Source organism: Aethalodelphis obliquidens, unplaced genomic scaffold (genome assembly GCF_003676395.1).
Source record: "Aethalodelphis obliquidens isolate GAN/ISIS:26980383/991018 unplaced genomic scaffold, ASM367639v1 scaffold93, whole genome shotgun sequence".
Lineage (NCBI taxonomy): Eukaryota > Metazoa > Chordata > Mammalia > Artiodactyla > Delphinidae > Aethalodelphis > Aethalodelphis obliquidens.
In genome coordinates this window covers 1492424-1509023 of record NW_020838037.1, presented here as the reverse complement: position 1 = coordinate 1509023, position 16600 = coordinate 1492424, and the positions used below count along the sequence as shown (strand labels likewise).

General features: G+C 33.0%; 1 protein-coding gene across 6 annotated transcripts in view; it reads left to right on the top strand.

The window, feature by feature from the left end:
• GRIA4 (glutamate ionotropic receptor AMPA type subunit 4) overlaps positions 1 to 16600 on the top strand; it is a 459907-nt gene that overhangs the window by 391137 nt on the left and 52170 nt on the right. For 5 of the 6 annotated variants that reach the window (XM_027095677.1, XM_027095680.1, XM_027095679.1 and 2 more), the window contains 2 exons: positions 6874 to 7080; positions 12334 to 12704. In XM_027095677.1, the coding sequence (XP_026951478.1) occupies positions 6874 to 7080; positions 12334 to 12704 (578 nt within the window). Of the gene's footprint in view, positions 1 to 388; positions 422 to 6873; positions 7081 to 12333; positions 12705 to 16600 lie in introns of those variants that run through there. The other variant, XM_027095682.1, reaches the window with a different exon arrangement.

Here is a 16600-nt window from a genome sequence, read left to right as displayed (position 1 = left end):
TAGTTTTTAGCTTGTGTAATTTTAATTTTATGCTTTTAGTAATGTCAAGTTATTTCCAAAATTTTGACATGGAGGTCAAAGCATGAAAATGCCAGAGAAAAGCTTTCATAATGTTGCAGTTAATTTTATCAGTGTTGCATCACCAGCTAGAAACTTAATGTTAATCTGCCAAGACTTAGTTGGAAGTTTATAATTTTAGAATGCAAACCAACCAACAGCAGTTTTTGTGTAAGGATGCAAAATATATATCTTCTAACTTAATTGTGTAATATTTGCATGGGACTTAAATATATATATGTATGTATATATATAATATACATATATATATACATTCCTAAAAAAGACAGTAATGGAAAGTCATACTTCAGTTCAGTCCTCCTCTTTTCAGCCTCTGATGAAGAATCCTATTTTAAGGAATTGATCAAGAAAGAAATGAGCTCCACGCTGTTCGACCATTCCTAACTAAAGCTCAAGTCTTTTTCTCCTGTGTAGTAAATTTAAGCTAATTTTTCATGTGGGATTCTTCTTGGATGACCAACTCTGGACAACCAGAAAAAAAAGTTTTTAAGTTCTGTGACTTTCCTGAGATACTAAAACAAAAGAAGAATTAATCCTCATCTTTTTCAAGAAAATAGATGTTGAAAAAGAGTCGCTTAATTCTGATGTATCCATTCCCATATCTGGAAATGAGGTCATTGTATGTAAATGATGGAATTATCATACTTCTAATTCCAAGCGTAGATTTTCTAAAAGTAAATATCTGTGAATTTGTGTCCTTCTTTTCTGAATACACGTAGTTGTTTTCTTTAAAGATTTTTTGAAATTTTGCCTGTTATATGTGAAATAAAGTGTTTTAATGTGCATTATAAATATAATGTAGAGAATCTCCTTTTTTTCTGTTATTAAAGGAGCTGGAGATATAATTCTTAAAACCAAAATATTGAATTAGTTTTGCAAGCATGGCTGTTTTTCAGGAAGCATGCTGTCAAAAAATAAGTACAAATTACTGAAGAATCCAATTGTTTCCTATATACATAACGACTATTCTGTAAAGTTATCTGTTCTTTGACAGTGATATCACCAATATTTTTGCAATCAAAATAGTGCAATACTAGTATCTGTCTTTTATATAAAAATGTAGTCTCCATATAAATAATGCCTCTGACCTTTGCAACTTCAATAATTCAAAAAAAAAAAAACTAGAATCCTTCCTTATATTTGCTTTTGTTGAAAATGATATTCCAGGACCTATGACATCTCCATCATCTCATTCATTTTGAAAGAAATATTCTTCCTTATAAATGAATGAGATATTGGCACCAGTGTATAATAACCCCTCAAATTCAGTTGAAAACTTCCAACAGCAATGGAATTGGTTAGATATTAAACTATGTGCAAGACAGATATCTAGACACAAAAGAAGGCTGAGAGTGTTGTGGCACTGGAACTCACTCATTTTGATCGAAATTGATATGGCCTTGCTGTTCTCCCATTTGTTTTTCCTTTGTGTATATTGTTATTTACATGTTGATACACTGTAATAGTATATGATACTGTTAAATAAAGTTGATTGAGAAATTCATTTATTCATTCATAAATATTTATTAAGCGTCTGCTATTTGCTAGGCACAGTTATAAGCCCGGGGATATGTTAGCCAACAAAACAGACAAAAATCCTGCACTCTCAATTGAACTTTCATTCTAGTGAGAGAAAGCAGACAAGAAACATGATAAGTATAGTAGATATCATTCTTAAATAAAAAGTGTCTTTAGCTTTTTGAATTTCTGAAATCTATTTGTTTTATATCTACATGTGATCTTCATTTTAATGACTAATGTATTCTTCCTGAATATAGTCATACTGAATATAACTTAACTAAATCTAAATAAAAGTAAAATTGACAATATCATCACATGAGAATCATGACTACAAAGTTGAAGGGTCTAAAGTTCTAGATTCAGATGCTCATCATTTTTTCTAAGTCTTAGTGACTAAAAATTTGCAAAATTTATGAGACTGTAACCATACAGTGGTTTAACATTTTACATTCAAAATAAACAACCTAAGGAAGCCAAATCTGTGCCATGTGGTTTGGGTAAGTGCAGCAATTGAGGAAAAGGCAGTTTGCAGTAGACGTCGTAGTGGTGATTTCGTCTGTAATCTCACTACTTTGGCTGAACTCTCTGGAAAAAGAGAGATGATGCAGTTATATTTCAGCCAAGCCCATTTTTCCCCAAATCTTTACCACTGAAGGTAAAGAGGTTGATGATGCATTACTAAAGTAAGAATGTACTTCTTGCCATCATAGGAACATAACAATCCTTTTGGAAATTTTTGCATAAAATCCAAATTTATTCACCGTAGACTCAGAATTACATTATAAACCTTAAAGCAATTTTACTTATACCACTTAGTCCTTCCAGGAATATTTTTTATACTTTTTATGTGTTGTTTGATATTTTATCTCTTCTATGTAGAATTTTGTAAATGCACTATACATAGATGCATGTGTGTATACAATACACACATGCATATTTATATACACATATATGTATATACCGATACAGAAAATACAGATATTTTTATTTTCTTCCTTGTACCAGAGGAATATTTTTTATACATTTTATGAGTTGTTTGATATTTTATCTCTTCTATGTAGAATTTTGTAAATGCAGTATACATAGATGCATGTGTGTATACAATATACACATGCATATTTATATACACATATATGTATATACCGATACAGAAAATAGATACTTTTATTTTCTTCCTGTACCAGATATTAATCTTCCCCATACATACACCTGTCTCCAAAAAGCTTATAATTCAATGTTTTTAAATGTTATTTTTAATAAGTTTAAAACTGTGCCACCATTAAATTTACTCATTTTTTATGTATTGAATAATAACATTTTAATATTCACTTTTAAGAATTTTACACATGGGATAAATTATCTACATTGAGATCTTTGGAGAAAAACAAATATCCACATAGCAAATAACCTTTGTTGATGCTACTGATTTTATTATTTTAACTGTTTTCAAGTAGCAATTTTAATGATTATATTTGTGATGTTTAGAAAATCTTAAAGCTTTTCTAATAAATATATATATTTCAATAGTTTTACTTTTGCTAAATACAAACAAGAATTTCCTCAATAGGAAAATGATACTTTACTGATTGAAAATCATCTTAATTCATTTACACAAACATTTTCATAAGCAAACCCTAATGTAGTAGTTTTAAACGGAGATTGATTTCTTTCCTGAAATTGCAGAGCAGATGTAGAACACTATGCATTATGGAAATTGTGGTAATAAACTCATAGTCACTAAGAAGTAGTGCATTTCAAATAACTTCTAAGGAATTATTGTCCCACAGAACAAAGTAGTTGATAACAAAGATGGTAGGTTATATTCCATTTTTATTCACAGTTGAACACTTGGGGCTCCATAAGGTTGCGTAACAAAAGCGGCCCACAAATACCCCTTAATGATTGGCTATAACTCGTTTTTTATTATATTGAAAAGATTTGGTATTTTCTTCACCTGTAGTAGCCCCCAAACTTTGTATTGAATCTCCTCAAGTATGCAGTGTTTGAAGGGCTACTTGGGGATAAATTATCAGATTCAAGATGGGGCAAATGAAGAGGTTGGGAAAGTGTTGAGGATTTGCTGCTAATTTGGATTTGATGTGGAAGAAAAGGAAAATGTGACACACTCAAAGAAATTGGGAAGAGCTGAGCAACTGTGAGAGGTTTCCTGCAAGAAATGCCTAGCAATTCTCTCCCTTTGTTCTTCCATCTTCCTGAGTGTGATCATCTTATTTCTCTTAATTTCCATGCACCAATATCTGAATATCAACAATTATGCATGCCCTTGTTTGTGCAAAAAGCCTAGCTAAATTTCTAATCAACATCTTCGGTAAGCTGAAGGTTTCTCTAGCCTTTATTGGTTCGTTTGTCAGGAAAACAAAGACCTGATGTGCCCCTGCTATCCAAAAAGGAAACTGAAAAAGATGAAAACACTAAATAAATTTGTATTTATATATACATGTACCTGTTTCAGAAGAGGTGACCTGGAACTTGTCAATATTTACTTTCCTTTTGAAGATCTGAATAAGAAGTTCCAATACAATTACTTTTCCATGATATTCTTACTTAGGAAGCACTGATAGACAAGGAGATCTTTATATTTATTGAATGCCTTATATTTATTGAGTACCAGACACAATGAGGAAATATGGAACGATTTTATCTACATTGTTTACTCAAGATTTCATATAGAGAATTTCATTCACTAAAAATATAGAAATTCATTTATCTAATCTTGTCACCTTGCTTGTTAAATCATATGAAATCTCAAATGGTTGCATATATTTTGACAGATGCAACAATAGCTTCAAAAATGTCCAGATATTTCAAAATATAGGTTCAACTCTCACTCCTGCTAGTTCTGTGAAATTGAGCAAGTTGTTGAAACTAAGCTTAAATTTTCCATCTGCAAAATGGGAAATGCCTACCTCAAAATGGCAGTGTGAAAAGTAAATAAAAGAGCACAATTAAAGAACAATTAAGAACTTAGAACTCTGTAACTGACACAGAGTAAGCACTAAATAAGTGAGGGCTAATATTATTTTTTACTACTATATTTTATTATTGTCCCCTACCACTCTCACTCCTTTACCTTTATTAAAAAGAATTTAACCTTAATCACAAGAGGACGAAGGGGATATTTTATTTATTTGTGTACCCCTAGTTCCCAGAAAGCTGCCTGGCACACAGTGGGTGTTTAACAAATATTTAAGTAAATACTAAAAATGCAGCTTTGAATGATGCAAATTGTTCACTATACAATGTACAGGGGATTTTGCAAATTAGATGATAATGCTAGCTAGAGAAACTTCTGTACACAAGCTAATATGGTAGTATACATATCTGAGGGCTAAAATTCATGTGTTCAAATATTTCAGACACTTTAGAATTTATCAACCTTAGTACCAAATGTGAACCTTAGCAATATTCCTTTTGAAAACCTCTCGTTTGTTATACTAACAGCCATTTCAATTAGAATGTTAAGCATTTTGCAAATGTGTGATTCTTGCTTTTTTATACATATTCTTCCATATTTTAACTAGCTATTTCAAGAAATAATGAAAGGATTAGTTCATTTTAACTACTAATATTCCACAGCATAGCTTAGAAGTTAACAATGTATTGCAACAACTCACCGATTTTCATAACCACATTCATAATTTGAAAAATGCTTCATATTTGGAGAATGTTTTCTGTAAGTTAACAAATAATTTTCATCTATCTAAAGAGACAATTAGCGGCCTTTATTTTGTTGGTGGAGAAACTTTCTTTACCCAAGTCCAGTGTTAGAATATTCATCAAATTCAAGGAAGAAGTGAGAGACTTCTGGGTCACTTGGCCGTGTCTACCTAAGGCAGGATTTAAGAAAACAATACAAGGAGCAATGCTATACAATTTCCCACAATAGAGTTATTTAGGCATCTCTATGAGCGAATCATATATCATGTAATGTACAGTTTTATTAAGTTTTTAGAAATAGTTTCTACATTTACAAAGTACTTAAAAACAAAATCAGAATTAGTGTAGACTGCCATGTAATACAAAGTAAATTACCTTCTAATCCAGAGTTTTAAGAGCAAGTTCAACTTTCCCAACTACAGATTTCTGGGAGAAAAGAAAAGATTTGTATTAAAATTACTAAATGTCTCAGTACAATTTTATAAAATATGAATCATTACTTCAATGACACTGTGGTCAAAAGTGGTCACTCCTTGTCTGCAAATGATTAAAAAATCTGAAGTGTGACCAGGAGTTCTGTAGGTACTGCGTGTTCGCCAGGCCTATCTTTGAGTTGGTGGCATTAGGTTTTATTTATAAAATCAAGTGCTTTTTTGCTAACATGTCTCTTTAGTTTCACAGACTTTAAATGGTTTGGTTTAGAGGTGTGTGTGTGTGTGTGTGTGTGTGTGTGTGTGTATGTGTACTGAAAACTGTTCAGTTATTATTAGTTAACAGTAATCTTTTTCATTTTATAAGGATTTTCACAATAATTCTTCATGCTATTTTGTCTTACTTGCTTCAGAAACTAAATGGGAATATTACTTGAAGTGTGTGATTGTCACAACTGGGGAAAAATTATTAGTTTCCATTAGAAACATATTTTATAATAGAATAAAAATTCATGGAACACAGCCCTAATTAAAGCCAAAATATAGGACAATTTTAGGAAAGCCAATTTAATGTAAATTAGTATATAAAATTTTAAAAACTACTAATTCATTTCTTCTTTGAACTTGCTAATAATGCCTACTCTGAGAAAGACATATTGCTAAATGCTAAAGAGCAAAGAAGAATGATAGAGCTCTTTTCCTAAAGAAAGTCTCAGTTGAATGTGGCTAAATAAGATGCAGAATACGGAGAACTGTGACTTTGAATGAGTCTTTTATTACACGAAGCTGACTCCTAAATAGTCTTCAGGTCATGAGATACTTTGGAAATAGTAATTTCATTGCCATAAATGATAATTTATGCTTCTCTAGTCTATTATTAATGTATATTTTTCCTATCACAGTCACAGTGCTAGGTATGTAATAATCACTCAAGAGAAAATTATTTTAAAGATTTAATTTTTAGTATCCAATGTAAAGCAACTTAATATACTTCTAAGCACATTTATACATTCATCTGTTTTACTATCAATTTCTTGCCACACAAAATCAGTGTGTGTACTAATACTAAATATAATATTTTGTTAAATTCTGAAACTGAAAAGTTGCATGAAGTTTTTGAATGTTTTATAATTTCTCCCTTACAGTTCTACTTCTCTCATTATAGGAATCCCCATATGTTATGTACAAGAAAAATCATGAAATGTTTGAAGGAAATGACAAGTATGAAGGATACTGTGTAGATTTGGCATCTGAAATTGCAAAACATATTGGTATCAAGTATAAAATTGCCATTGTCCCTGATGGAAAATATGGAGCAAGGGATGCAGACACAAAAATCTGGAATGGGATGGTAGGGGAACTTGTTTATGGGGTAAGCAAATCAATCTATTGAAAATTTACTTACATAAACCTGAAGTTTTTTTTCATGTGGGCACATACCAATTTTTAAATGTCTACTGTTGTCTTTTAAATTTGCAGTTACATTCAAAGAAGCATATATGATGTCAAATGTTTCTCTATTTCATTAATAATGCAATTTCCAAACAATGGGAGAAACCAATACTTGATAATTTCAAAAAGATAAAAATTCAGAATACAATGTCCTATTTTATAAAAAATAACACTGACTTCAGTATCTGCCATGATTATTCTCTTAAGCCTGATGCTGTTATACAATAGACATGTTGTTTTGAGAACTATTTTGAGAGTTACTTATATCCCTGTTGGTTGTATTTACTGGTAAATATATTTTAAGTTATTGGTGAAGCAATCAGTAAACTATTTTAACATATATTAAAGTATTCACCAATAATGTGAAGTTCTTACAACTCTGCTGAACACAGTAAATTTAAACTTAATGCAACAACATCATTTTTTCCTACACAACAAAACACAAAAGCTAGAATTTATTCCATAATGGGCTTCACATGAAATCATGTCATGCCCTTCCCTTTGAGTTCACAAGATATTGAGTGTATATATCGAAAGCCAAGGGCAAATTCAATGTAGACATTCCTGCCTGAACCAGAACAAGATTGGTCTCTTCAGGTTCCACTGCAAAGTGTTAAAATCAAGCCAACAGTTATCAAATGCTAGTGAAGGTATGATATTTCCAAAGTCCAGAAAACAAACCTAGAGCTCACAGGAAGCTCTATTCATCAAGTAACCAATAAGTCACATACACTTGAAATGTATTCTGAAACTTTCTATAAGCTAATTCATATTTCACAAATTTCACCTTTAAAACACATTGTCTGATTAATTGTCACAAGACCCCTTTAAAAATAAAGAATTACACAAGAGTCATCCTTCACCAGGAAAGAATAAAGGTAGAACAAGTTAGAGCATAACTGAAATATATAGAGGGGTTCACTTTCCGAGCCAGAACTGCAATTCAATAGTTTTGTGATTCTGCATCCTGCTTTTCAGACTGTGAAGCAATGAACATTCTCCACACAGTCCAGTATGGTAGCTATAACCTCAGCAGCAAGAGGAAATTGTTTGACATTAAAGAGCAATTAGTTTTATATTCATTTGAAAGAACTGCCGACTAGTTAGGTGCCCTAAGTGAGGAAAACTAAATTCGCACTTTTAAAAAATCAAAAAGTACTTTATCACAGGGCTCATCAACAGTTTGATATTGAGTTTTAAGTCCCAAAGAAAAAGGGTTCCTAAAGCATGTGTCCATTGGTAATATTTTAAACTTTTAGACTTTAAATGTGAACATTAACCTAAATGTTAGAACTACACTAATTCATATCCTTCAGAAGACACTATTGAGTATTTGATCTCAAAAACTCATTCTTGGATTACCAATTAATTATGGACCAGATAACTAACCAGAGTTACTTTCTAAGACATTTGTTACATATCTCTCCTCTGGAGTCCTTACCAATTTGGCAGCCCAGGCTCACCCCTTGGCAAGGGTTCTGACCACATTTTATTGGGAGAATATTGTTTAAATAATGAAAACAGGTGATATGAAGAGAGTAACGTAATTAACACCAAAAATTTGTATCAGTAGTACTCGTGTCACAGGCACAGAAAGTCCCAGGCAGTTCTCAGAGAGAGAAGATAACATAATGGTTATTAATGCTTATTCATTCATCAGCCAGCCTGCTAGGGTTTAAATAATCTGATCTTTGCCACTTGAGTTGTCCAGTTTTTTCCCAAAAGGAATCTTTTTCCATGTCTCATACACTTTCCACAGATTTGTTATTTTCCATTCTGGTGTCTGCAAAGTCTTTACTTGTTTCTCAACTACTTTTTTTTTCTTTTTACTGCTAATACTTACATGAAATCCCAGTTTGCAGGGCCCTAAATAAAACTCCATCTATATTCTTATACTCAACAAAGCCAGCAAAATGATTAACTTTGAATCCATTTTTTTTTACTTTACTCTTTGCAAACTTTGTTACTGTAATTTTTAGGGATAGATTATCTGTGAGACAGGCATATGTAATCTCAGCACACCACCAGATGGTTACCCCAAAGCTCAAAACCTCCATGACACTCTCAGGTCCATTCTGCCTGTCACACCTGCACACTGCAGCAAGTTCATTATATGATCTTCTGTGGTACACTGCTCCAGCGCCTTCTTCTGGGCCCCGCTGTACTTGTGTGTGTATAAACAACCCAAGGGATTGTTTTCTCAAAGCAACTTCCATGGCCTTCCAACACCAGAATTACCTGTGGTGTGTGTTAAAATGCTGGTTCATGAGCCTTACTCCAGAGGTCTTTGAGAATCCAAATATTATCAGGTTCTTACAGGAGATATTTCTCACAATTTTGGAAGTCACTGAGAGGTAATGGAACAAGGCAAACACAGCATCTCCAATGTTAGCAGAGAAAACTCAGATGTATCCTCTGTTCACTGGCCTCTTTCAAATCACAAATTTCAGAACTTCAAATGTGTCCTCATTGAACATTGCTGTCACACTATCATCTAATGCTTGCTTTCCATTGCATCTAGTTTTATGTGTTGGAGACTCCTTTATTTCTCTTCATGCTTCTCTACTTTTAAGGCTTACTCTCATTAGTGGTAACTTGTATAAATAAAAAATTTCAGAAGATACTACACATAACATTGTAGTATGTGAAAGGTAGTATTTCAAATCAGTGAAAGAATGCATTATTCACTTATTCCTGCTGGGAAAGCAGGACAATTTTGTAATACATTATCATGCAAAATGCTAGATAAATTATAGAGGGAGCATAGGTACTAGAATAAAATATACGATTGAGATTAATCATGATATGAGAAGGATATTTCTAAGCATGAAACCAATGGCTGAAAACACAAAAAGATAATTTTATATGGCTACAACAAAATTTTAAAACGTATATAATGCAATAAAGTATCATGAACTAAGTAATGTAAACCAAAATTGATGACTGGGGGAATATTAAAAACATATATGAAAAATAATATTTTTAATATTTATTTTAAAACACATAAATTAGTAAGCAAAAAAATGAATACCCCATATGGAAATGGGGCAGATTATGACAAGTAATACATAAAAAGAGTAAAAGTGGCTATTTGTTTTACAAAAAAAATTCAAATCAATACAATGAAATTAGCAAATTGGTGAAGATAGATGAGAATAAAGATACACGGGGTATCCAAGGTTCAAAGCCGAAGGTGCTTTCCCACAGTGCTATTTGCATGATCTTTCTGGAGAAAAGTTGGGCAAAACATGTAACGAACATTAAAAAGATTGTTGTCATTTAGATCAGCAATCCCTTTCTAGAAATTTATTTTAAATAATAAAGATATGTGCGAAGATTTGTCTTCAAAGGTGTTCACATCACCATTATTATAAATTGTGTAAAACTGGAAACAATATAATAAATTGATAAAATAATAAATTGAGTAAATTTTGATGCTTTAACATGATAAAATATTTGCAATCATTAAAACTTATTTTTACTATATATGTTGAAATAACTCATTCTCTTGAGAAAAGGAATTATAAAATATAGTGTTATATATTATCCCATTTTAAAATAAGAAATTAATATTCATAAAACAATGTCTAGTAGGGCATATATAAAGAAAATAATAAGAGTAGGTGAAGGAAATGAAGATAAATTTTCCTAAATTTCTGGTTCTGTTTTTATATACTAATTTTTCTATATCTACTTCATATATCACTGTATAATGAAAATTATACAGATAATAATAACTATGGGGAAATAACCTCTCAGCAATGATTCTCTGGCTTTTGTATTATATGTGGGCATTTGTGATGTGAACTAAGTTTATTCCCACTTGAAAGTGTATGCAATTAATCCTCAGTCACCCAGTGGAAAACGTGACAGCCAGAGTACATTCCCCATGCTAACCCTCCAGTTGCATTTGTATCAAGCTGCTGGCCATTGTATCAATCCAGGGCCTGAGGAGATATAGAGTGAATGTAAGAGTGGCAGCCACTATGTAAGAGCATATATGTCTGTGTTTCAGATTCCATTTCAATGCCAAATATTTTCCATTTAAAATAAATAATCAAAAAACCTTTTTTTATTTGTAGATCATGTAACAATTTACAGTTTTTTCACCACACTTTATTTCATTTGATCTTAGAGATGGCATGATTTAATAGAAGAAGTACAGTTTCAAATTGCAGAGCTGCTATGATGTGTAAAACTCATTTGTCTCAGTTTCATCATCTATAAAACAATGATAAACATAAGATTGTTTATCTCTTTAAGAAGGTTAAGTGAAAAGCCATTCCAAATATTTAAATCAGCATAGATACATAATCCCTCATTAAATGCTCACTATTGTTTTATTAAGGCTTATTTAACAGATAATTGCAATAACACAATGAGGTAAACAGGAAAGAAAATGTCTTCATTTTAGAGATATGGAAAAAGGCTCAGAAAAATTACTCAGAATCACAAAATGAAAATGGAAGCTGGTGTCTTATTAATAATAATATATGAGAATTGAATCCACTGTTTTCCAAAATCGTTTTTAGAAATTGAAAGTAGAAATCAAAGTATGTGAATAGGAAGAAATAAATGTCAGTTTCCAGATTTGCGTGTGTGTGCTGAGTCAAAAAATGTTGTCAAACAATAGGTTTCTTTTATCTCACAAACGCAGACTTTATGATAGGTTTACTCATAACTGGAAAGGAATAAAAAAGAAAAGGATGTTTGAAATTCATAATATTAAGGAATGGCCAAGTAATGAATCAGTGACAACATTCCAAATGAAACAGAAAACACTGCAAAATAGCAGCAATTCTGGATAAGAAATTCAGAAATTCAGCCATATGGAAAAGCTATCGAATATCCTCCTCTGCGCCATCTCAGACCCTTAAAGACTAAGGCAGTTATTTGAATTCAAGTTATTTTTGCTTATGTCTACTCGTTTTCTCTTCCTCTCATCTAATTACTAGCACCAATAAAAATATTCTGTGCAATTAAAGTGACATAATATTTTATGAAAACAAATCTGTTCATCTTTGTATTTATTACTGGCCTTATTTATTGTTGGTATTCCCCAAAAAATGTAGAATAAATACATAACTGGTTAACTTTGAATGGATCAATCCAGTACTACTTGCTTCATGAAATCTATTAACCTACATGTTTTCATGTGTCTTTTCTTTTATAGAAAGCAGAGATTGCTATTGCCCCTCTGACAATCACTTTGGTCCGAGAGGAGGTCATTGACTTCTCTAAGCCCTTCATGAGTTTGGGCATATCTATTATGATCAAAAAGCCTCAGAAATCTAAACCAGGAGTGTTTTCCTTCTTGGATCCTCTGGCCTATGAGATTTGGATGTGCATAGTCTTTGCCTACATTGGTGTCAGCGTGGTCTTGTTCCTAGTTAGTAGGTTTAGTCCATATGAGTGGCACACAGAAGAGCCAGAAGATGGAAAGGAAGGACCCAGTGACCAGCCTCCCAATGAGTTTGGCATCTTTAACAGCCTCTGGTTTTCCTTGGGTGCTTTTATGCAGCAAGGATGTGACATTTCACCCAGGTTAGTTTCAAAACCCTTAAGTTCTTCACCAATTCCACAGTAATTCTAAATATTGTGCATAACATCTCTCTATATGTTCTTTTCCTGGAGGCAGAGCATTGCCTGAAACACAGAAAAACTTTGCAATCCCAAATTAATCTAAATATACTCATAACCGATTTTTCCAAATTAGCACAAAGTATGGATACATAATAAAGATTAATTTCCCAATGGAAAAGTAACATATGGAACCCATCAGAATGCTCAAAAATAACTTTGTATTAATATTTCTTTCAGTGATTACAGATGGAAACTAAATCTAAATTCTTAAGAATAGGAATTTATTTTTATGTTGTCTCCTTTTCAAAATCAAATGTTTTTATTGTTTTGTTCACTTTTGAAAATTAATTTTGAATTCGATTTACATCCCATGTAGCTTAATGGAGATTTCTACCATGGAGTTACCTAAAACCTGAGTTAATATAGTAGGTTCCAGATATACATTGTTCTATCTAATAATCATAAACAAGCTAAGCAGTAGGCGAAGAGTCAGCAACGTAAATACTATATTTGTTTTCCTTATCGGTGGAGTAACGGCTCATATCCATAAGGATGTGTTTCAGTTATGTTTGTCAAAAATGCAGCCAACCTCCTGTTGCAAGAAAAATACCAAATTTCTCTCAGAAAAATAGCTGAAGGCATGAGAAGCTAAGAATTGAATTTAAAGTGATTTATATTAGCATCACAAATATATGTATTTTTAAAGAAATGCTTTCTCAAAAAGAGACATTTTAGTTACAATGCAGTTTGCATTCCTTAAGAACCAGGAACACTATAAATGTGCTTAAATTCCAATAACATAGAAAGTTGAATCAATAATCCTCAAATAATGAAATGAAAAGAAATTAAAGCAAATCAAGTAATAGTTTTATGGGTTTTTAAAAATTTATTTATTTGTTTTTTATACAGCAGGTTCTTATTAGTTATCTATTTTATACATATTAGTGTACATATGTACACTAATCCAATCTCCCAATTCATCCTACCACCACCACCACACTACACACGCTTTCCCCCCTTGGTGTCCATATGTTTGTTCTCTACATCTGTGTCTCTATTTCTGCCTTGCAAACTGGTTCATCTGTACCATTCTTCTAGATTCCATATATATGTGTTAGCATACAGTATTTGTTTTTCTCGTTCTGACTTATTTTACTCTGTATGACAAACTCTAGGTCCATCCACCTCATTACAAATAACTCAATTTCGTTCCTTTTTATGGCTGAGTAATATTCCATTGTGTATATGTACCGCATCTTCTTTATCCATTCATCTGTCTATGGGCATTTAGGTTGCTTCCATGACCTGGCTATTGTAAATAGTGCTGCAATGAACATTGGGGTGCATGTGTCTTTTTGAATTATGGTTTTTTTCTGGGCATATGCCCAGTAGTGGGATTGCTGAGTCATATGGTAATTCTACTTTGACTTTTTTAAGGAATCTCCATACTGTTCTCCATAGTGGCTATATCAATTTACATTCCCACCAACAGTGCAAGAGGGTTCCCTTTTCTCCACACCCTCGCCAGCCTTTGTTGTTTGTAGATTTTCTGATGAGGCCCATTCTAATCAGTGTGAGGTGATACCTCACTGTAGTTTTGATTTTCATTTCTCTAATAATTAGTGATGTTGAGCAGCTTTTCATGTGCCTCTTGGCCATCTGTATATCTTATTTGGAGAAATGTCTATTTAGGTCTTCTGCCCATTTTTTGATTGGATTCTTTGTTTTTTTAATACTGAGCTGCTTGAGCTGTTTATATATTTTGGAGATTAATCCTTTGTCCATTGATTCCTTTGCAAATATTTTCTCCCATCCTGAGGGTTGCATTTTCGTCTTGTTTATGGTTTCCTTTGCTGTGCAAAAGCTTTGAAGTTTCATTAGGTCCCATTTGTTTATTTTTGTTGTTATTTCCATTACTCTAGGAGGTGGGTCAAAAAGGATCTTGCTGTGGTTTATCAAAAACCTTTTGATTTCTTCAGTGATCTCTTGGTTATTTAGTAATGTATTGTTTAGCCTCCATGTGTTTGTGTTTTTATGGGGGTTTTTCCTGTAATTTATTTCTACCCTCATAGTGTTGTGGTTAGAAAAGATGCTTGATATGATTTCAATTTTCTTAAATTTACCAGGGATTGATTTGTGACCCAAGATGTGATCTATCCTGGAGAATGTTCCATATGCACTTGAGAAGAAAGTGTAATCTGCTGTTTTCGGACGGAATGTCCTATAATATCAATTAAATCTATCTGGTCAATTGTGTCATTTAAAACTTGTTTCCTTATTAATTTTCTGTCTGGATGATCTGTCCATTGGTGTAAGTGAGGTGTTAAAGTCCCCCACTATTATTGTGTCACTGTCAATTTCCTCTTTTATAGATGTAAACATTTGCCTTATGTTTTGAGGTGCTCCTATGGTGGGGGCATATATGTTTATAACTATTATATCTTCTTCTTGGATTGATCCCTTGATCATTATGTAGTGTCCTTCCTTGTCTCTTGTAACATTCTTTATTTTAAAGTTTATTTTATCTGATATGAGTATTGCTACTCCAGCTTTCTTTTGATTTCTGTTTGCATGGAATATCTTTCTCCATCCCCTCACTTTCAGTCTGTATGTGTCCCTAGGTCTGAAATGGGTCTCTTCTAGACAGCATATATATGAGTCTTGTTTTTGTATCCATTCAGCAAGACTGTGTCTTGTGGTTGGAGCATTTAATCCATTCACGTTTAGGTAATTATCAATATGTATGTTCCTATGACCATTTTCTTAATTGTTTTGGGTTTGTTTCTGTAGGTCCTTTTCTTGTGTTTCCCGCTTAGAGAAGTTCCTTTAGCATTTGTTGTAGAGCTGGTTTGTTGGTGCTGAATTCTTTTAACTTTTGCTTGGCTGTAAAGCTTTTTTGTGTGTGTGGTATGCGGGCCTCTCACTGCTGTGGCCTCTCCCATTGCGGGGCACAGGCTCCAGATGCGCAGGCTCAGCGGCCATGGCTCACGGGCCCAGCCACTCCGCAGCATGTGGGATCTTCCTGGACCGGGGCATGAACCTGTGTCTTCTGCATCGGCAGGTGGACTCTCAACCACTGCACCACCAGGGAAGCCCACTGTAAAGCTTTTGATTTCTCCATCGAATCTGAGTGAGATCCTGCTGGGTAGAGTAATCTTGGTTGTAGGTTCTTCCCTTTTATCACTTTAAATATATTGTGTCACTCCCTTCTGGCTTGTAGAGTTTTTGCTGAGAAATCAGCTGTTAACCTTATGGGAGTTCCTTCCATGTTATTTGTCATTTTCCCCTTGTTGCTTTTAAAATTTTTTCTTTGTCTTTAATTCTTGTCAGTCTGGTTACTATGTGTCTCGGCATGTTTCTCCTTGGATTTATCCTGCCTGGGACTCTCTGTGCTTCCTGGACTTGGGTGGCTATTTCTTTTACCATGTTAGGGAAGTTTTCAAATAATCTCTTCAGATATTTTCTTGCGTCTTTTCTCTCTCTCTTCTCCTTCTGGGACCCCTACAATGCAAATGTTGGTGTGTTTAATGTTGTCCCAGAGGTCTCTTAGGCTGTTTTCATTTCTTTTCATTCTTTTTTCTTTATTCTGTTCTGTGGCAGTGATTTCCACCTTTCTGTCTTCCAAGTCACTTATCCATTCTTCTGCCTCAGTTATTCTGCTATTGATTCATTCTAGTGTATTTTTCTTTTCAGTTATTGTATTGTTCATCTCTGTTTGTCCTTTAATTCTTCTGGGTGTTTGTTCCTTAATTCTTCTAGGTCTTTGTTAAACATTTCTTGCCTCTTCTCAGTCTTTGCCCCCATTCTTTTTCCAGGGTCTGGATCATCTTCAATATCATTATTCTGAATTCTTTTTC